The 21,769-nt window shown below is 39.0% G+C and overlaps 1 protein-coding gene across 2 annotated transcripts in view; it reads left to right on the top strand.

The window, feature by feature from the left end:
- Positions 1 to 2,725: 2,725 nt before the first annotated feature.
- Positions 2,726 to 21,769, top strand: part of SLC15A4 (solute carrier family 15 member 4) — a 31,530-nt gene continuing 12,486 nt past the window's right edge. Inside the window, exons 1-5 of one of the 2 annotated variants that reach the window (XM_052796225.1) lie at positions 2,726 to 3,370; positions 11,557 to 11,852; positions 12,722 to 12,890; positions 14,528 to 14,605; positions 19,317 to 19,485. In XM_052796225.1, the coding sequence (XP_052652185.1) occupies positions 2,801 to 3,370; positions 11,557 to 11,852; positions 12,722 to 12,890; positions 14,528 to 14,605; positions 19,317 to 19,485 (1,282 nt within the window). In that variant the 5' untranslated portion in view covers positions 2,726 to 2,800. The remainder of the gene's footprint in view (positions 3,371 to 11,556; positions 11,853 to 12,721; positions 12,891 to 14,527; positions 14,606 to 19,316; positions 19,486 to 21,769) is intronic. The other variant, XM_052796224.1, reaches the window with a different exon arrangement.

The raw sequence follows: 21,769 nt of genomic DNA, 5'->3' as shown, positions 1-21,769 counted from the left end.
TGTAAGTGGCCTATATGAAGCATATTTGGATTTTGAGAGCACTTAACACCCTCAAATTTAGCACCAGTTATCTCTGTTAGTCACTGCTGCCCAATTGTCAGTCTAACAAACACACCCGTAACACATCACACGGACTGCACGAAGCTTATGCAGCTGCCTTTCAGTCTTCTGCTATATTGCTACACTAAACCCTTTCCCAACGGACCCTCCTTCTGGTTCCAAGATCTCCCCCACACAACATAGCTCACCCAGCTGCCATCCGGCTGTGTCGCACCACAAAAGGTTGGCAGTGCGCACGCCAACCAAGAAACACACCTTCCCCTGTTGCTGCAGCCCTGTACCTAAAACAGCCTACGTAATCCAAAATGGGGACATTCCCTAGCTGCATGGCCTAAAGCAGGATATGCGACTATGCTCAGAAAGTCATATTTTGGGTTAAAAGCAAGCTGGGGTTTTGATATCTTCATGAGATACCTAATTAAAAATAGCCTGGCCGTTGTAACTTTTCACCGCTGCTAGTTCTAAAACCAGACAATAGCTATCAAGCACATTTAGTGCATAACACAAAAAAGACAAAAATGCAAACATCAAAGTAAGACAAGGCCTGCTCCATGAGACAAATGAGGAAACTTAACCAGTCATCTCGGAAATAAAGAAGAAATAAAGGAAACATTCGAAGAGGTCTTAACATTTTATTACTATTTATGGTAACTCTGGGTTTTCTGCTATATAGGCCTTGACTGAAAAAATTAAAAATCTACAAGTCTTTGCAGCATCAAGTATTGTTGTGTATTTGAAAACATGTACATGCACTAATGTATCGCTGTATAGACATAGGTGCATTCATGGTACTCAAAGAAAGGGTCATGGATGTATCTTAATGAAGTTTTAAATATACTGTAGCTAAGTGTTCTTGTCTGGAGGAAAATTAAAAACCACCTTCCTGAAGCTGCTATACTTCCAGAGAGAGTGTTCAGGTTGTAACAGTAGCTTCTGAACTTTAGTGAGTACCTATCTCTCAATACCCGAAGATTTAAGTAACATTTTATAATGTACATTTCAAATACTATTCAGCATTGCTAGATGTTTGTAACAGTTTTGGGGTAGGCCAATATAAAAATCTCGCCCCGCTCATGAAGGTAAATCACGAAGGGCCTAGAATGGGATATCTGCATATTAAAACACACAATAAAGCAAAGTATGCTTAATTACCTCATAGTCTCTAGCAAATACTACTAGACCCCTTAGAAAATGTCATCGCAATTGAGATGATATACTGTATTAAGCTGGGCAAAGCTGAAATGTAATTTTTTAAATTACAGAATCAGTCATGTTACAGTAGTTCACAAAAAGATCTCTCTCTAGAGCTAGTTGCATTTTCCTCATTGTCCTTTGTCAGGAAATTTAACTAGTTAAGACAGCAAATAGATTTAATGAGTCATTTTTATGGCATATGTTATTTACAAAGGCCCATCATTAAATGAATACATTTACTTTTACAAGCATCGCTTGCTCAATTACTGACGCTGTTCCAAAAATTTTAAGTCATACCTAAATAGTGGGTGTAACTATATGATGTCAATCAAATTACCTTTTCCATTGGAAACACACAACCAGGAGTATCTTTCCCACTTTGTTCTGGCCAAGAAATGTGACTTTTAAGTCTGCTGTTGAAGACAATGACGTACTTTCACCATCTTTACCCCAACATAAGTGATGGTGGAACAAAAGAACGTCTTAGGGCTCCAAACCTGCAACCACTAGTGCCTGTTTTCTCATTTTTATCGTGCGCTTCATTCCATCCAAATCCGAGCCTTCATTCTCCACGTGTGCTTAGGACGGACCATTACCGGTGGCACACCTCAGACAAACCGAACCGCGCACCCCACGCTCCCGGTGGGTGCTCTCCCGCCCCGGGGCGGGGGGGGTGCGTGGGGGGCCCGTGGGTGCTGACGGGGCGGCTCCGAGCGCTGAAGACGCCGCACTGCACCGACGAGGAGAGTCATTTAGAACGCACGTTCACGTAGAGAGAGAGAGAGATATAAAAATATTCATTTGGCGGGGACAGTCCTCGCTTTTGTTTTCCCGACTGAGAAGCGCAGCAGCGAAACAAACCGCGTTTCTCTTTCGCCGTCGTCGTTATCGCTGGATAAACCTAAGGAGGCAGCGAGGGCTCTCGGGGAAGCCAGCGCTGAACCCGTGTCGTTTACAAAGCCACGCAGCTCCAGTTAATGCCCAAAACGTAACTCTCAGCCCGACCTAACACAGGAAATAACCATAAAATCGATTTTCCTAGCTGCAGCCTCCCCCCCCCTCCCCTCTTTACCCCGCCTGGCATCCTAATGAAAACGGCGAGGGAAAACCTGCGGGGAGAAAGCTGCTGCCTCTTTTCCCCACGGAAGCTCCGCACGCCCGGAGGTGTACCCAACCCTGGGCTCGGCTCAGCTCGGCCCGGCGCTGAGGAGGGGCCCCGCGGCCTGCTCGGCCCGACCGCCCGGTCCGGGCTGCCCTCACAGCCGGTACCTCCGAGCGGACCCACCCCACAGCTTCCGGTCCGCCATATCCCACCCCGCCCCGCCGCTAGCCCCGCCGCGTCTCGCCTCAGCCGCCGCTCCCTGCGGCCCAGCCGCCCACGTGACGGCGCTGCCGGCGGAGCGACGGCCCCCTCAGCCAACGGCGGCACGCCGTTCCCCGCCTGGGCGGGCCGGGCCGGGCCCCGCCCCGCCCCGCCGCGCGACGGCGGCCAAGTTTCCTCAGGGTGGGCCGGGAAGCGCGGCGGGGCCGGGAAGGAGGCGCTGTCATGGAGGAGGCCGAGCCGAGCGAGCGCAGCCCCTTGCTGAGCAGCGGGGAACGCGGGCGGGCAGCGAGCAGCGCTTTTCACGGGCGGCGGCTGGCTTGCGCCGCCGTGCTGCTGGCCGAGCTGCTGGAGCGAGTGGCCTTCTACGGCATCACCTCCAACCTGGTGCTCTTCCTCAACGGGCCTCCCTACGGCTGGGAGGGTGCCCAGGCCAGCCAGGCCCTGCTGCTATTCATGGGCATCACCTACCTGGTGTCACCTTTCGGCGGCTGGTTGGCCGATGCCCTCCTGGGCAAGTTTGGCACCATCCTGCTCAGCATGGCGCTCTACCTGCTGGGCATGCTGGCCTTCCCTGTCATCGCTGCACCGCACACCCGCCAGGGCCTCTGCGGGGACATCCCCTTGTTCCCCGTAGAGAACTGCTCCTCTCCAGCGGCCAACGTCACCGTGGCACCTTGCTCCCAGGTGGGAGCCACCCGCTACTGTGCCACCGCCACCTTCGTTGGACTGGTCCTCGTGGGGCTGGGCGTCGGGTCGGTCAAGGCCAACATCACCCCTTTTGGGGCGGACCAGGTCAAGTATTATTTGGCAGCTGCCGAATCGTTTGTGGGTGCTGATCTGAACCAGGGGATGGCTGTCAGTCATGCAGAGGGGCTTGCCTTGGTGGGGTGGACAGTGCGCCTACTGATTCACATCTCTGTCGGTGTTAAGTCTTAGAGGGAATCAGATCATCCAGCTTTGTTCCCTGTGTAACGCAAGCTGTTAAGTTGTACCCTGTTTGGTGTAATTTTGGTGTCTGTGTGGTGTCAGATATCTTATGACCCTTGGTTTCCTGGTAGCCCTGCCTTACGTGTAGTACCTGATTTGGCTAAGCCATCACCATCTTGAGGAGTTGGGCTGAATACTTAATGGCCATTAAGTGGATTGTTAATTATCCTCCATTGCAGCATTTGTACCCACTTAATTTGATCTCGGAGCTCATCGGGTGAAATATCTGATATACATGTTAGCTTTGACAAGGATAACATGGGCCTTCTAGGGCAGTGGTCAGAGGCCTTTATCATCCCGTGATAAATGAAGGCTAGAGAACAAACAGTTTTTTATGCTTTAGGTATTCTCTGTGTACTCCAGTGCCCTTGAGTGGTATTTTTGTGCAGGCTAATGTTGCACCACATGACAGGTGGGAAGGTGCTCTCAGCGTGGTAAACATTACCTGTGCTGTTCTCACAAGGACACGTCCTGTCAAACGACCTTACTCAGATCCACTTCAGTGGTATCATTCATTGGATCATCACTGCAGAACCTCATCACTGCAGAACCAAGTGGCTTTACAGAAAATATTTGAGAGACAGCTCATAGTTCAGTATTAACTGGTATGCGCTGTTGCATGTATTTTTTTACAGTCTTATGCGAAGACAGTATGCTGACTGTGGATGTTGGAGTATAATTTCTGCTTTAAAAATTGAGAATTTCAGATGCTTAGATACTGAGCAGCTTTTCTAACCAAACTGTTCCTGATGACAAAGCAAGGAAAACACCTCCAATCCAGTTGCATGTCTGCTTACCGGCCCATTGAGTTCTGGTTAGAGTGTCAGAAATGCCGTGAAATTCTTTGTGAGAGGTGGGATCTACCACAGTATCTTTGCCAAACATACCTCTGTTCTCTGTTGTGCAGTTTACATCTGTCATTCTTTGGCCTTTCATATATTATAAATTCTGGAGTTCTGGGTGAAAGGCAGTATATAAATGTAAAACATTATTATAGCCTAGGATTGTGTGTCCCCCGTGTATTGGTTCTGTTTAAGCCAGCATGAGCCCATCAAGTGAAATAGCTTTAATATGACTTTATCTTGTAAGGTGTTTTTCAAAACTGACTGCTTATCCCCAGAACACTTTATGAACATTAAATGTAAGAGATAAATAATGGCAGGAACAGAGCAAAAGAAGAACCATTGCCAATGGAAGTGTAGCTGTTGTAGCTGGATTTTTTAAAGGCTTTACCCCCAGGATTTCACAGAAGGCAGTTTTTGGCTAGGTTTGCAGATAATTCACAGTGATTTATGTAGGGTGAAGCAAAAGAAATACTCCTTTCTGGTTCATAATAATCAGTAGAGCTCTGCTGAGGACTGAATTTTTCCCCTTCTCTGTTCTTCTGGCTTATCTATTGTTAAATATACTACAGCATACCACTTACCTTGTTGTGCAATTTTGGGCCCTCTTGGGTGCCTTCTCCCTGCATAGAAATGTGGCAAACTGCTGGGTAGATGGATATATATTGCTGAGAATAAAGTCTGTCTCCCAGAGTCACATTCTTGGGAGGCCAGAATACCATGCAAACATGTTTTGGCTGGATGTGGGCTGATACGATTTGTCCTCCTTCCCTTAAATACCAGACAAAGGAAAGTATGAATTGTGTATCATGCACTTTAGCTGACATGAACCACCTTTCAGATATTGTTAACTACATTTTCTTGCAGATCTCGTAAAAATTACCATGTAATTTTTCAGTTTTAACGTATGATCTATAATTTGGGTAGAGAGCCCAAATATAATGAGGATTTTTTTATTTAGACGAAAAGAATCACTTTGTGGAAAATTGGAAACTAAATTCCAATACTTATTTTCCTCTGAAGTTAAAAAGATGTAGTTTCTTAATTTCTGTTAAATGGATGCTTTTAGAAGTGCTGTTACACGTGACTAAGTAGACTTAGTATAGAGTAACTTTTGTCAGTCAGCTTAGCAAAAAACCAGTTACTGCAAACTAGGTACAGATCAGCTTTACTTAACTGTGTTTATAAGTAAGAGCCATTTTTCTAGAAGTTGCAGATTGATCCATCATACAGGTCTAAATCTGAACTGATGGTTCTCAGAATAGCGTTTATAATCATGTGATATGTACAACCTGGCACTTTACAGTTCCCCTTTTAAATGCAAGTGTTTTGCAGTCACTTCCTCTTCTGTGTAGCAGTTTGTGACTTTCTGTAGTTAGGAAACAATATGACTATCCCTCATTATTGTGAAAGCTGGTTTAGCTTCAACAGTGAAGCCAAAATTAGCAGTAGACCACTGATCTAGTATCAGCTATAATAATTGTTCTAATTATAGATTAAGCTGTTTTGGGGTTATGGTGATAGAGATGCTAGTTTTAAGCCACAGTATATCTTTCTGAATTGCTATCATAGTCATTAAATCTATCAGCCCATAACCTGCCAAAAATTTTCTAGCTTTGCTATAACCATTGTTGTTACATTAGCATCATCAGAGGCAGGGCGCTATTCGAAATTGCTGGTGTAAAGATGGCTTTAGAGTGATTTTCAACTGTATTTATTTATTTATTTGTAGAACTTAAGATTTTACAGCCTCTGGGGAAGGATGGGGGACCTTGTATAAAGAATTGAAGGTCACTGACTGCAAGTTACTTTTTGTTGTTGAACTTCTTAGGAGACTGTGGATGTCTAAGACTCTGCAGATAACGGTTTGAAAACTGAAGTTGTGGCATTCACATGGGCCGTACTTATTTGTTCTGTTTCTGACAGAAACAGAATAGATACGACACTAGGGAGAGGAAGCAGACTTGAAATGTGGATTGGCCAAATTATAGTACAAAAATCTGAAATTATGTAGCAACTAAGTAGTACTGTATAGCTCTGTTACTGAGCTTTCTCCAGATGCTCTCAAAGAATAACTGGTGTCTGTAGTGATGGACTGCTAGAAGGTCAGAATTCTGTGAGAGTAAATTTGACTATGGAAAACTGTTGTCATTGTGCTTCCTTTGTAGGCTAAGGAGAAGGGCAAGCTTCTATGTTTTCATCCTTGCTCTGTTGTGTGGCTGCTTGCATAGTTGGCTAGGATAAGTTTGGGGTTTTTTGTTACATTTGCGACTTGCGACTGTCAGTCGATTGCAGGAACAAATGGAAACTGCTAATGTCAGTAACTTTTAAATAATCTTTTTCCTTTCATGTGAGTCAAATAGGAGGTCATAGCTTTGGATTTGTCAAGCTGTGAAGAGGGAGAGAGAGAAGATTATGACATACTGGAGCTCTGAAATGTTGGGGTTTAGGAAATACTTGAGATCATTGGCAGATGATGTCAGAAATCAGATGTCACAGCGGAATGGTATGCACCAGATAGGCACTAGCTGCAGCAAAAAAAAAGAAATCCTGTGGATAACCATTTCTGTGAAACTGACTTAGCTGTAGAGAGCTAGGGAATTACTTTGTGACAAAGCAAAGCATCTAAACACAGGTACTATGGAGAAGCAGTGATGCTTGTATAGATTCCTGGCTATTTACATAAAAATCAAGAGAGTCTAATAGAATCTTAATATTTGAGCTGTGTAATATTTTTGGTTTCAAGCTGTACAAACTGCTTTGGTTAGTCCTTGGATCATCTCCTAAGAAAGGTGTTGGTATTGAAAAATCCAGGGGAGGGATAATTTGGCAAGTGATCATCTTTCTCCTAAGTCAGAATGAGGTCTAAGTGTCAACCTTAGGGACAGCTGTGCTGTGGAAGTTATTTATGATGACTTTTCATCAGGTGTTGTAACTAAAGAAATAGTTACTCTTTCTCTCTTTCTTTCAGTTACATTTAAAATTTTGGTCTCATTGTAAGGTGTTAACCTTAAATCTTAAATGAGTTCAGAGTATTGCAGTGCAGAGTTACACAGCTGATGTGTCTGAAAGTGGCTGTAAATAACCTAACGATTACATGATTCCCATAACATAGTGCACTGAGGATTCTTTATCATGAAAACTGTGGTTCTAAGTCATCTGACCACGACCAGTCTGATATGTGTTTTGCATTAGAAATCTTGATTTTGAGAACTATTGCTTTACTATTTTGAAATCCAGTGCTCTGTAGGTCCCAGTTATAAAACTCAGAATGTCCCTGTGCATTTCTTTCTGCATTTGGATTAACTATATGTAAAGGATAGTTATCAGATATATAAAAAACCCCACCTTTTGGACTGTAGAAAAATCAAGTGTTAGGTTAGATTTTCTTTTGCAAAAGTTATGTTAGATGTCTTGAAAGTAGCAAGATTATTTTATTTCCTCTTTAGAGGCCCACCTGAATGCAGGCAGCATTGACGTGTGACCAATGACTGACAAAGCAGCTGTGGCCAGAAAGCTTAGAGTTGCTCTTTTCCTTCATTTCTTTGTTGGTGGGGTTTTTGTTTAGTTGGAGGGGGGGAGTAAGGAGGGTTTGGGGGTTTTGTTTTGTTTGCTGGAATTTTTTTTTTTTTCCAATTAAAATTTGCCCTACAGTTTAAAAGAGAAAAAATCAGGGCAATTGGGATGCTCCTTGTACGGTTCAGTAGGTCATTCTGTATTTTTACTGAAGTAAAAGCACTACTGGATTGTTCCTTAGTATTCTTGAAGAATGATGTGCTATCCCATTTAGTAGGGAAAAAAACTGTGTAAGGTTTGAAGAATGCAGAACAGTGAACCGGAGACTCAGGACTGGATTTTATGCAGTGGGAGGTGATCTAAATAAGTGACAGCTGCCCAATATTGGCAAATTCTGTGGAAAATGTCTGAATCTGAGCTCATCTGCAAAACCACATGTTGCCTAGAGCAAATAAATTGTGTGTATTAGATACTTGCTAATGATCATTCGAGTCAGGGCACCTTTGAAACAGTTTTACTACAGTGTTTTCGTTCAGTGATAGGAAGCCTTGCACTCTAGCCACAGCATTTTGCTGATAATTGTTTGCATTTTCGTATTGTAAGGAGTTTGACTAAAACATGGTAAATCTAAGGAGGTGATGTTTTTCATACCTTTTAGGCACTACTACTGTTTTTAAGCTGTTTTGTTGTGATGGGGACAACATCTTTTACATGTACCTATGTACCTTTTACATGTTTGACTTTCAGTGCAGGGATGTGGAACCCTTAGCCCACAAGATAGATTCGATCTAGGACCCATACCATACTTGTGCCATTTATGTGCATCATTTTCCTGCTGCAGTTGCTGGTAGGATGTTAAGAATATAATGGAGCTGGTGTGCTGGTACAAGGAGAGTGCTGCTATGCTTGAGCACAGATGAAATTGAGCGGAGGGAGTGATAGATATTTCTTTCTGCTTGGGTGATTGAAAATAATGCAGACATAAGGGGGAAAAGGAGAATTCCTGCAGTTTTGTGAAAAATACTTGTCCTTGATAAAAATAAAATAATAAAATTATAACATGTTTTTTTTATTCTTGGCCCCTTATTAAAATGTAGCGTCTACTTATAAACCAATCTATTTTGTCCTGTCACACAGCTCAAGTAATAACCAGCAGGGGGAAACTTGGAGTAGTCCACTGTAAATGTAATATAGCTAATATTTAGGGCAGCTGATGTGATGTTTGAAAAGAACTAAAAGGATTAGCTTTTAACTCTACTGTGTTTTCTGGTTGTGGTAAGACATCTTCATAATTCTTCCACTTTGACAAGACATTCCACCAGGTAGTTCGGTGTGATTTTTATTATGTTATTAATGTTTGTCAAAAAAAGCCATAGTGGCATTTCAGACGTGGCTGTGATGTGATTTTTAGTGCTTATATGTACTTTGATAAGGAAGGAGAAAATGGATACTTTTCATTGTAAGTCTGGTGGGCCTGTCCCTTGAGCATTGCATTCTTTTTTGGTCACTGTTTCAAAAAGGATACTGGAGATGGAGAAGGAAGTTTCAGGGAAGGGCCACAGACGTGGTTAGTAGTTTCCATGCAAGGAATCATGAAACAGTCTACAACTTCCTGGCAAGGCAGCTTAGAAGGAAGATGTGATAGTGGTTTGTGGAAATAATGGATGGGGGAGAGAGGCAGAAATGGACCAGGGATGGAATAAAGCTCAGCTGTCTTCTGTTGTTTCCTGGAAGTAGGTAAAATGAGTGGGGCTAGTACAGGGCAGGTTCAAAACAGACAGAGGTGGTTCTTCCCAGTGTGTAATTAGCTGGGGAGCTCTTTGCCACAGGATATTATGGATTCTAAAAGCTGACCTGAGTTCAGAGGCAGGCTGGACAAGTTCATAGAGAGGAGATCTGCTGCATTTGTTAAGTAGATAGAAGCCATCCTTGGTTCAGGACGTTTCTCGGGAGCTAATGGTTGGAGGCTGGGATAATACTTGATAGAAGCATCACGCTGCGCTTGCCCTGTTCTTACCTTTATCAGTTTGCTTTCATCTCCCAGCTTTTCTTTGGATAGACATGAGCAAGGTAATTTGTAAGAGGGAGGGTGGGAAGTCATCTTCCTTGCAGAAATTATAAGAGAACTGAGACTTTATGATGAAGAAATGGAAATTTCATAGAATAGTTTGCTAACTCTTTACATAAGTTGGAGCACTGTGTTTATGATGTAATTGTTTGCTAATATCCTGCTGCTGTTTGGGGTTTAGAAGGAATTCCTAGGTTGATACACTACTGCAGGTGATGACTGTTAAAATTAGGAAATGAGTACCAAGTTGAAACTAGAAAGGGTTTAGGCTCCAAGATTGTATTTGACATGCTAACAGACCTACCTGGATGCCTAACAATGCTATTAACTATGCATAGGAATAGATGCTTTAATATTTCTTTTGTTAGGCTTGGTTAAATGATACAGATGAGTTTTTGCACCACTGAGAAACTTGAAGCAGAACTTAAATCAGAACTGACAATGTTAAAAACTTAAGACATAGCTTGCTTTTCATACTGCAAACTAAACACAGATCTTTTGAAGATCTGGCAAATGAGGAAGGGAAACTTGCAATTAGAAGTCAAAAACAACTGGCTCGGCAAGACTGGTGCATGGCACTGACTTGCTAGTCACTGTTAATGGTCTTTCAGTCATAAAACAGTGACAAATATGATATTATGATTTTTTCTACAGACTAGTTGATCTTTTTAATGTATTTCAAATATTAACTTGCAAAATTTCTCTTACATCACATCTTATGGGTGATGCTGGGTTCCTGTGACTTAGTTACAAAATATGGGGTGACTTATGGTAGGCAATACAGATTAAAGAGTGATGGTGAAAACTGTACAGGATAATTGTATAAACAGGGTTGTCTTTACTTTCACTGGAGAGACATTGAGAGCTTCAAGCAGAAAAATAGCACTATGAACAGTGCTGACTTAATAGAGGGATAAATGTTTACAGGGACCTTGTGACACCTCAGGCAACCCAAATTTAATTTTTTTTTTTTTTAAAGGTCAAAATGGCAAGTCTTCAATTTATGTTCTGATGAGAGGCATTAGGACTGTGTTAAAAGTTAAATTTGTGCTTTAATTACCAAGTAGTCATTTGAGGCTTAGAAAATGGAATACGGTTAACTGTTATTGTGTATACAGTTGGAAGAAACAATTGTTGCAAAACTACTAATATATTAATTTTTAGGTAGCTTAATTATTTTTTTTTTAGTAAAAAAATAATTATTTCAACTTCTGTGGCTATGGGGTGTTAATCTGAGTGAGTTTTTTCTAGAGAAATGACCATTTGGTCATTTTGTCACTGAGAGACAGTGCAGTAGAAATAAGGGCCTGTATGGGGAAGCTATGTAATTTAGTATTGTATGGCTTTTTTATCCCTATGCTGAACTTCAACAAGGTCACTGATATAGTGGGGTAGCTCAGTAGGGTGTCATTTCATCAAATACATGCTAAACCCAAAACACTTAAATCATTTCAGTGTGACTCTAAATTAAACCTAAACTCATCATGCATTGAACCTGATTGAATTCTAATAAACAGGCTTCATTTTCTTCAGAAGTTGAATGACTTGTTTTTAATCTTTTCCAGGTCAAAGATCGGGGTCCAGAAGCCACAAGAAGATTTTTTAATTGGTTTTATTGGAGCATTAATTTGGGAGCTATTCTCTCTCTGGGAGGCATTGCATACATTCAACAGAATGTGAGCTTTGTTATTGGATATAGTATCCCAACAGTTTGCATTGGGATTTCATTCATGGTTTTCTTATGTGGTCAGAGTTTCTTCATCACAAAACCGCCTGATGGTAGTGCCTTCACAGACATGTTTAAAATTCTTGCATATTCTTGTTGCTCAAGAAAGAGACATGTGGAACATTCAACTAATAGGTTTGTAATGAGCTCTTTTGTATAGTCTGAATTCAGTGAATCAGCCTAAGAGTTGGAACTAGTTAGTTCAAACTAGCTGGCAGTAAGTCAAACTAGAGAATATACTAGAATGTGCATTTTTGCTTTGAGAACTGGAACTGGAAAACTGGAGTCCTGGAGATATTTTCTGGGAGTTCTGGGATGAAAGAGAGGCACATTTTGGGATCACTGGATCTCCATGCTGCAAGATCAAGTCTGCTGTTTTCAACTGAATGCGATGTCTTGCTAGTTCAGAGTTTCTGAAAGTGTAACATAACCTAAGTATGCTGCTTTTAAGCATTATTTAACTTTCTTCTCTGCTTAGATATGTTTATGGGATGCCTTCTGATTTGAAAAACACTATCATCTGCATTTAACGTTTTAAGTGGCTTGATGGACAGCCAAGATGTGTACTGGCTTTTTGCTTTCCAAATGGTTACTCCACTCTTAAAAGATGCCCCTGGAATACTGGTGGCTGAATTTAGTCACTGATGATAAGAGATGTCAGGTGCCTCCTCTGCAACGGGCTTTCATGTATTCAGATTGCAAAACAATTCAATGAATTAGAATAACCTGTATTTTGTGATACATTTTCTTAAGTTTTGCATATTGCAGTACCAGTTATTTATTCGTTGGGGGGAGGGGGAATGAAGAACCCTTTATAATGGAAGTTTTCAGCTTGTGCTTTTTCACCTGCTGATGATCAATTCTGGCCTAGTTGTTTTGCTGTAACTTACATGAGTAACTTATTTTGGAAATGTATGAGCTTTTTATAATGAAGTGTCACAAGATTGCCAGTTATGTCAGTTTTTGTTGTTGTTTAACTAAACATTTCAAATTCTTTTCAAAAGTGAAGGCCAGGGAGTACTTCAGCAACCTCGCAAGCAAAGCCTGTTTGAGATGGCCAAGCTGTCTCGTGGGGGCCCATTCAGAGAAGATAAAGTAGAAGATGTGAAAGCTCTCGTCAAGATTATCCCTGTCTTTTTGGCTTTAATACCTTACTGGACAGTGTATTTTCAAGTGAGTAGTTCCAAATGGTTACATTTTTATTTTACATGTCTAAAAAACATAAGTTCTAATTTAAGGACCGTAACTCCCTCACCTCCCAGTTGCATTTGAAAGGTCTTGGGGTGCTAGCATTAAGTTGCAGTTCTAAGTCTGTGTTATAAACCTAACTCCTGTCTGAAAATTACCTTCCAGAGCAGTTACCTGGAGGAAATGCACAAAAGCTTTCAGGGGGAAACTGTTCTATAACGTTTACTTGCAGTTAGCATTCAGTAGCTGTGATTCTAAAGAAGATGAATATTGAAAAGGATTTTTCAGAACTCTGTTATTGACAGTTTGACTTGTTTAATACCCATGTGTTCAATAACGTTAGCTACTTGTCTTTCACACACCTGGGGTTGCATCTCAGGAGTCATTTTAATAATATTATGTTAGCAAAAATAATGCTGTGTGACGGTAGCTTCTTCTGAATTTTTTTATTTCCTAGATAAAATTGTTGTGGAAAGCTGTATTAGCTTACCAATTGTCGTGGTTTAACATCAGCCAGGAACTAAGCACCACGCAGCTGCTCGCTCACTCCTCCCCCACCCAGTGGGATGGGGAGGAGAATCAGAAAAAAAAAAAGGAAAACTCATGGGTTAAGATAAGAACAGTTTCATAACTGAAATAAAATATTATAATAATAGTAATGAAAATGAATATAACAAAAAGAGAGAAATAAAACCCAAGAAAGACAAGTGATGCATAGTGCAGTTGCTCACCACCTGCTGACTGATGCCCAGCCAGACCCTGAGCAGCGATCCCCCTCCTAGCCAGCTCCCCCCAGTTTATATACTGAGCATGACGTCCTATGGTATGGAATATCCCTGTGGCTAGTTTGGGTCAGCTGTCCTGGCTATGCTCCCTCCCAGCTTCTTGTACCCCTGCTTGCTGGCAGAGCATGGGAAACTGAAAAATCCTTAACTTGGGATAAGCACTACTTAGCAACAACTAAAACATCAGTGTGTTATCAACATTATTCTCACACTAAATCCAAAGCACACTGTACCACTTACTAGGAAGAAAATTAACTCTATTCCAGCTGAAACGGGGACACCAGTATGCCAAAGTATCTAATTTCACATTTTTCTGGGGGCTTTTTCATAAACATGAAACTTACCCTGAAGTTGTGAGATGAAAAATGGCTACTAAGAATACTTTCAAATAATATTTTGACTTAATAATAAAAGAGAAAACAATATCATTAAAATTATAATTAAAACATAACAGTTGCACAAATTAACATATCTTAAATATTGTGCTATGTTTCATCTTGCAGTTGATTCAGGTAGGTCAGGGTAAGTAGTCTAGATCTCAATTTAATTCCTTTCTGGTTCTTCTGTTTTAGTGAGATGAATTAGGATAGTAAATATGTTTTGGGGGAAAAATATGCAGAAATTGTTTTAAAGTCACATGAATGATTCTTTGTGCTTTTAGTAAGAATAAACGTAACAGTTAAAAAAATCTTGCCGTGTTCTAACAATAATTCTTTTTGTTGTTCTATATTAGAACTTTACCTCTGGTATAATCTTTGTTAATTATTAAAAATGTAAAAATATCTTGGTCTTGGTACTCCTTGTCCAAGTAATCCAACTCATCTTTCCTAATGCTAGATGCAGACAACGTATGTATTGCAAAGTCTCCATCTGAAAATTCCCGAAATATCAAATGACACCAACTCCATTCATACGGTAAGCAGGGCAAAATAAGTGAAAAGTATGTCGTCTTTAGTTGAAATGCAAAATAGGTCAGTATTGTATAAAAATTCCAGGAAGTTAAGGTGGTGACTAAGGGGAATCGATGGCCACAGGCATTGGGCATTTAGAAGCATGACACATAATACAGAGATTTTGGCATACCTACAGGTATATGGAGTTCACACCATCCTGTTTTAAATGTATGCAGATAACTTTCACTGCTTTAATTAAGAGTGTCTTTATCCTTCAGTGGACGAAGTATGATCGTTGAAGAAAGCTTATAAATCTACATGCCCTAAGTTTTCAAAGTTGGAAGTAGTACAGAAGCATTTCTACAAACTCAGTAGGAATACCCATACTTAACTGAAACATTAGTATTTGCAAATTTGGAATCTGAGATACATTTGTAACTTTATACTGCTTTATCAATATTCATGTTACCTTAAGTCAGTTTAGCATATTGAAGGAAGTTGTTCAATCAATATTTTTCAAGAAAGGCTGGCATCACACAATTGCAGAAACAGTACTGAGAAGTAAAAAAGTATGAATGTAAGTAATTAACAGGCTTACTAAGTGTTCTTTTAAAATTAAGTTTCTTTCTTCTGTTTTATTTAAAATTAATATCAGTAAGACAGAATGGCTTCAGTCTTTTTTTTGCAGATCAAAAATAAAAAATGCTTGCACTTAATTTTTCTTTGAACCTGCTTGAAAACTGAGCTGCTTCTGAATCACAGCTGAAGGCTTTATGGAAGTTAGTGATACTGGCAAAGTACGACTTCTAAACCAACCAAATGCTAGTTACTTACTTTTACACAGATAAAAAAGCTAAAGAAAGAGTAGTCTGAGACTTCTTCTCTTAAATGCATGCCATCAACATAAGGATCTAAAGCAAATTTCCTCAACCGAGTTCTCAGTTTGTGTATTTTTTTTTGCATAGCTTTTGGGCACGGAAAGCCACTGCCACTTTCACTTCAAGGTTCAGTTTTGTGGTGTTTGAGTTGCATGTTCATTTAAAAATAAGATATTTTCTTATTTAAAAATTCTAATTAGACTGAGACTTCTGTTTTAGTTGTATCAATTTTAATTGTGGACTACATTCAAAGTGGTTGGGGTTTTTTTAGCATATACCTAATTCTACTTTAGTCCAGGTTAATACATTTACATTTTGATATGTAACCTGTTTTGCTCTTTTCATTGAGCTTTTCACATTTCTTTATTGCTTGCATATGAAAAGGGACTCAGTTTTTTTCTGTTATTATGAGCCACATGACTGTCTTGTTAGAACATTGTCATTGTTGGAATAGAGAAGTGGATTTTCTTCCCTCTAACAAAGCGCACACAGGACTTCAGAGTCCCATTGTCAGTCTGAATATTAAAAATAAAAATACTGTCAGTCTGAATATTAATTGTGTAGAAATGAACACGGAGCTTTAGTTATCAAACTGAGCTTTCCTCACTGCCTTTCTGGGTGTTAGAATTGGTTTGAAGTAGTAAGTAGAGAGTTACATTTAATTAAATTAGTTAAAAAAAAAAAAAAGGCTTTCATTGTTTTTGCTGAAAAGGCTTTAAAATACCACTCATGCCCTGTATCCACTTTTTCTAACTTAAAAGTGTGGCTTTAAAAGTTAGTTACGTGTTTTTACCTGTTTACTTAAAGTATGCAGAATTTGAGGCAAGGATAATGGAACAATGATCCTAGGCCATCTTGATACTTCTAAATAATAATTTTCTATCTTGCATAACAGTACTGGCTCTTTTTTCTGCAGTGCATCAGTTGTGGTGTTCTTGTTTTATTTTGAAATACTTTGCTGTGATCTAACAGCATTAACAGCATAAGTCAAATAAGTTAATTTGATTTTTGCTATCTTCCTTGGTATGTGGTCTACCTGAAGGATGCTGACCTGCAATATACATTATGTAGGTAGTATCTTTGAAAGCAATTCTGACTAGTTTGGTTTCTCCAAAGGGAAGTGATTTGAGGTAATTAAGAAAAGGAGCAGTAATATAACATTATATGTGAGCAGCATTGTACCTTATCAGGTCTAGGTTTTCCTTAAGCTCTTCTAGGCACCACTGCCCAATACTAATAAAGACATATTTCCTCTTGATATGAAGAGTGAAATATGTGTATGCCCTTTTAATTTGCAGACTGCTGATAGAGTAGAAGATGGAAAAGCAAACAAAAAAACCCCAAACCAAGTGATTGATTGTATGAACTACAGCAGTGCCAGAGGCATTTGGTATTTCTCTTCTTTCTTATCAGATTCAGCCATGACAAAAAATTCCTACATCCTTCACTCTAATTACACAAGTCAGTCTTTGTACAAACTGTTACACAGGTTAATGCTGGTGTGATATTTGAAGCAAATGAACAGGTGAATGGGAGAGGGAGGGAAATCGACAGTTTTAAAGTTTTGCAAAATATTTCAAAATAAGCAAGAATTTGACTTACTCAGCAGAATTCACTGTGCATTTTTCAAAGTATGTGAAGGTTGCTAAGCAATGTATGTAACCTTATGTATCAAACTGCTGAATGTTTTTATATAGGCAAACCAGCTTATTATTCCATTTTCAATTCTATGATCCTGAAATGCCTGGGAAATGTTAAGGGGAGGTTAGGATGAATTCAGTTTTACCATCATCATCGTAACTTCTTGGGATTGGTAAACTGTGAACCAGAAAGCATTTGCCTGAGTTCTTTGGAGAACTGCAACGACAACTGTAAAGCAGAGCAAGAAAGCAGTAATATTTTTAATGACTGTTGTTACAACATGTCTGCATGCAGAGAGTGCTAAAAATGTGCCACATACGTACGCTAATGCTAGTTGGAGATTCTGACAAAGCTGAATATGGACACAGCTTGATGTCAATCAAGGACTTGGTGCTCTTGGTGCAAACTCCTGTGAAAGTGCCAACTCCTGCTTAGATTATGAAGAACTAAAGGTTCACATTTTGCTAAGTCTTGTTTTTGTAGTTTGTCATCATCTCAGCCATCTCTGTCATCTCTGTCATCATCTGCAGTGAGAGATGCATGCCCACACTGTGTTAGAGGCTGAGGGGTTTTGAGATCCTTGCAGTGGTTGAGATTTGTAGCCTTAGGGGAATCTGGTTGTCTTCCTCTGTTACTGTGGCCATAGCTTTAGATTGTCACAGGCCCCTTGGTCATCTCTGGATAATCTCTAGAAAAATATGCATCTATTCTAACCTTGAGTTTCAATACACAGAAACAGTTTAGTATCAAAAACTGAATCTGCATCAGAAACACATAGATCAAGCAGTGCTTGTATTTTGGGTCAAAGAGTCAATGCGATGCATCATATGGTATCCCACTGTTCCAAATACAGTTTTAAAAAATATCCCCAAACCAGAACATTTTTATAAATCTTCCTGTACGCTCTTGGTTTGTTAGCTCAGAAGAGATGCTAAATATTATTAAGCTTGGTAGAAATTGTCTCATTCATACAGACGGGAATCTTACTGTCAATTACTGAATCTTGCAAATGAGAAAGGATGCACGTATTACACCATACTCTTGTTCCATTTGACAAGTGTAATTTAATTTTGATTGAATTTTGTATTACATTAGTAAAACTCTTTCTACTGTTCTGTGGCATATTTCTGAAAGTTCTAAGCCTAATAATAGAAGATCTACAGAACATGGCTATTAAAATTTTTCGTGACTGAAGTAGAAAAAAAGTTTAATTCTGTCAGACTAGAGTATATCACTGGAAGAAAAATAGTAGAGACTACTTAATTGCATTGAATCACTTCCTGACTTGTGTGCCAGTAATATTGACTTTGAATGCTTTTAAAAATGTATCTTGGGGTGTATTAATTTAAATAATCTGCACAATTTTGTTTACTAGATTTGAGTGGTACAATCAATCATTCCTCAGACAGGTGTTCTATGACTAAAAAAATCTTAACAGCAGAAAAGCTCCCAAAGGATAGTGATTTTCTCCATTAAACATGTTTCAGGATGTATGCAGAAAAACTCAGATGATGTGATAATGCTAATGGCTATTTCATCTTTCAAATGGAGTTCACATAGTTTTAGTTAGATAGTTAACTTTTGTTTTAACAAAAATTAATTCAGAGTAAGGACCTAAAATATGAGCCCTCTGGAACTTAGAAATCTTATAAAAAAATCCTTTGCAAAATATCTTTGCCAAGTTCTACATTTTGTTTTTTTAGAGCACTCTCTTCATCTGCCTGATAATTTTCTTATTCCTCATTTTCCTTGGAACTATGTGTAGTAGTATTTGCTTTTGTGAAAAGAACCTTTTTGCTCTGAATACTTGATGTTGTTCAGTCCCAGCGGAAAGCTCCTCCAACCCTGCCCTCCCCCCGCCCAAAAAAAAACCCAAAACAAAAAAACCCACAAACCAATACCCACCTCAGCACAGCTGGAGGCGCATCTTGAAAGTGAGAATATGCAATACTGTTGGAGTTACTATGGTGAGGAATCGTTTGTGCTTCAGAGCTAACAGAATTATGAACTGCCAAATTAAATGAAAACCTGAATAGCTGAGTGTTTTCCTCAGCTTTTACACACTCTTATTTTTCTTTTCACAGTGTCTATCAGCGTGCTGTCGTTTATTTTGGATCTCGGTGTTCCATCAAAAATATTTTTTCCTTTGTAAAATAATAGTAAAAATCAACCCTTAAGTATGAAATTGCTAACTTAAGTCATCTATCTTGTCAGTTTCCAGCAGCCTGGTTGACTATGTTTGATGCAGTGCTTATTCTGATCCTAATACCCTTAAAAGATAAATTGGTGGACCCCATTTTAAAGAGGAATGGCTTGCTCCCATCCTCACTGAAGAGGATTGCAGTTGGAATGTTCTTTGTAATGTGTTCTGCATTTGCTGCAGGTAAGAAAACAACTTTGCGATCTACTTACATAGTTATTTATTCAGCTAGTTGCAACAGCGTTTTTTAAAAACCTTTTTGAATATTAAATTCAAGATTATTCAGAACTCTCTTTCATGGGATGGTCAGAATGCAACTGCATGGATGCATTTCCCACAATGAAAGAGGTTTTTATCCAAACACTTACTAAACTGTTTTGAATGTTTGCAATAAAATTGGACCATTTTTCCTGCCTGAAACAGACTTCGAGTATACCTTTTAAAACCAACTTGTTGAGGTTTTCACATACAGTGTTACTTTCTAGTATGGTTGGTAGAGGAGAACTGTTTGGGTTTTGACTGTATTTTTTTCAATAAATGCTTTAGCTTCATGATCAGTGTTTGGGTTGCCTGAATAAAGTGTCCAGAGTTTGGATATCAGGCTGTTAGTCCTCTTAAAATAAACTTTATGGTATTGTGGAAGTCCATGTTGTCTGATTTATTAACAATTTATCTTGTAGTTGAAAATGTATTTATCCTGAAAAACAAATTAGTTCAGAAATAAGTATGTTCATTCATACAGTCTGAATTCCAAATATTAAAAAAGTGAAATGTTACCTAAAATGCTTCCCCTTTATCTGAAATAATAAAGTTAGGTTATGGCTGAACAAGAGTTTCCTCCCGGTTTGGTTTTTTTCTCCCCTACCTTAATGTTCCCTAATGTTTGGGAATTACTGTACTGTAAAATAGCTTAGCTATAGCATGAAAAGAAAAAGATGGCAACTCTGTTCAAACCATAAATCAGCTGCTTTTGAGAAGATTTAAAGTTGTTAAGCACTGCTGATGTGGAACTGCACATCTCTGAGCAATGCTTCATAGAACCTATAGCCTTCACCTAGTATCACCATAATGAATATATTGATAAAGCATTATAGCATTAAATAAATTAATTTCAGCACTTGTAATCTCCTATATTTTAGAGAGAGGGACACTTTATATGGCTATTAAGATTTCTCTCAATGAGAGAGATAATTACCTTATTAGGCCAAGGTCACTTTGTATGTGGGCAAGAAAAGTTCTTAAAGCAAAGTCATTTAAACTTAAAATAGGAATGTTTCTCTTATTCCCTGTTACTTAGGACACTGCTAGCAGCAAAAGAAGATGATGTAAAACAGTTAAATGTCAGCTCTTTAAATAGACTCTGCTGGCTCACATACAAGTGAATTCAAAACCAGCAATATCTATCTTTATTAATACCAGGGGAAAAAAGCATATCAAGCTATTATAGCTGAGTTGGAGAATGGGTTCATATAGCAGAATTCTTAAAAATTTCAAATGCCTTCTTGTTTCCTATTCACCTACAAATGTAACATATGATTTTGTGGGTTTGATCCTCCCCTAATTCTTCCACAGTAGAAACTGAGAGGGTGAATTCTTTAGGTGGTTATCTGCAATCCGGTTGGAAAGTTTAACCTTTTGGAGTAACTTAACATCCCTTCATCATAACATGAATTTAAGAGCTTCAGTTGCAACAAATTTGGGGCATAGGAAACTCTGTTTATTTCTAGCAGGGTTGAAAGCTTCTGTTGGTTTATACGTTTCATAAAATTTTTTTCTCATTAAATGATATTTATAGAACCCATATTTTAATATTCTTAAAATAAACATTACTTCCAACCATTTCTGCTTTAGAGAGAGATGCTGATTAAAATCTTAAACATATGAAGATGTTAATATCTTAACTTGCGATCTTGGAAGTATCTTAATGATTTGTTTGTGCCATATTTCCATTTTAACCTACTTATCTAACTGGCATTAGTTGTGGACACTACTTAGGCTGCCTATTAGATTGTTTAGATTATTTTAAATATCTTATAAACTGTGTGAGAATACAACTGATTAGATTTAATGAACATCTGCTGTGCTTCATGCATTTTATTGTAAATTCTGAGCAGCAGTATTTAAGGTTATTCGACTGGAAAATCTACTTCATTTATAGAGTTTGAATAATTATAGCAAGAACTTAAGATTCTTTAATCTTATAGTTTTAGTAGTTAAAACTTGAAGCTTGTCTATCAAAGTTTAAGAAAGAATCAATAGATTCTAGATTCTGAAGTACTCAGCTTTGAAGATAAATTTATGGCAAAGTTTGGTATATTGTAGTTATGCTCCTATGTGGTTGAATGCCTCCTAAATCTTTTTTTATGCTGTGAAGAGTTATCAAACACAATAAGGATCACTAGATGTTTTGAGGTGCAGTAATTTTGTGTTGAATGTGTATGAATGAAATTATGCCTGAATTCTGAGC

This window comes from Harpia harpyja, chromosome 9, assembly GCF_026419915.1.
Source record: "Harpia harpyja isolate bHarHar1 chromosome 9, bHarHar1 primary haplotype, whole genome shotgun sequence".
Lineage (NCBI taxonomy): Eukaryota > Metazoa > Chordata > Aves > Accipitriformes > Accipitridae > Harpia > Harpia harpyja.
Note: the sequence above shows the minus strand (reverse complement) of the source record. Positions and strands in the feature narration are given on the sequence as shown.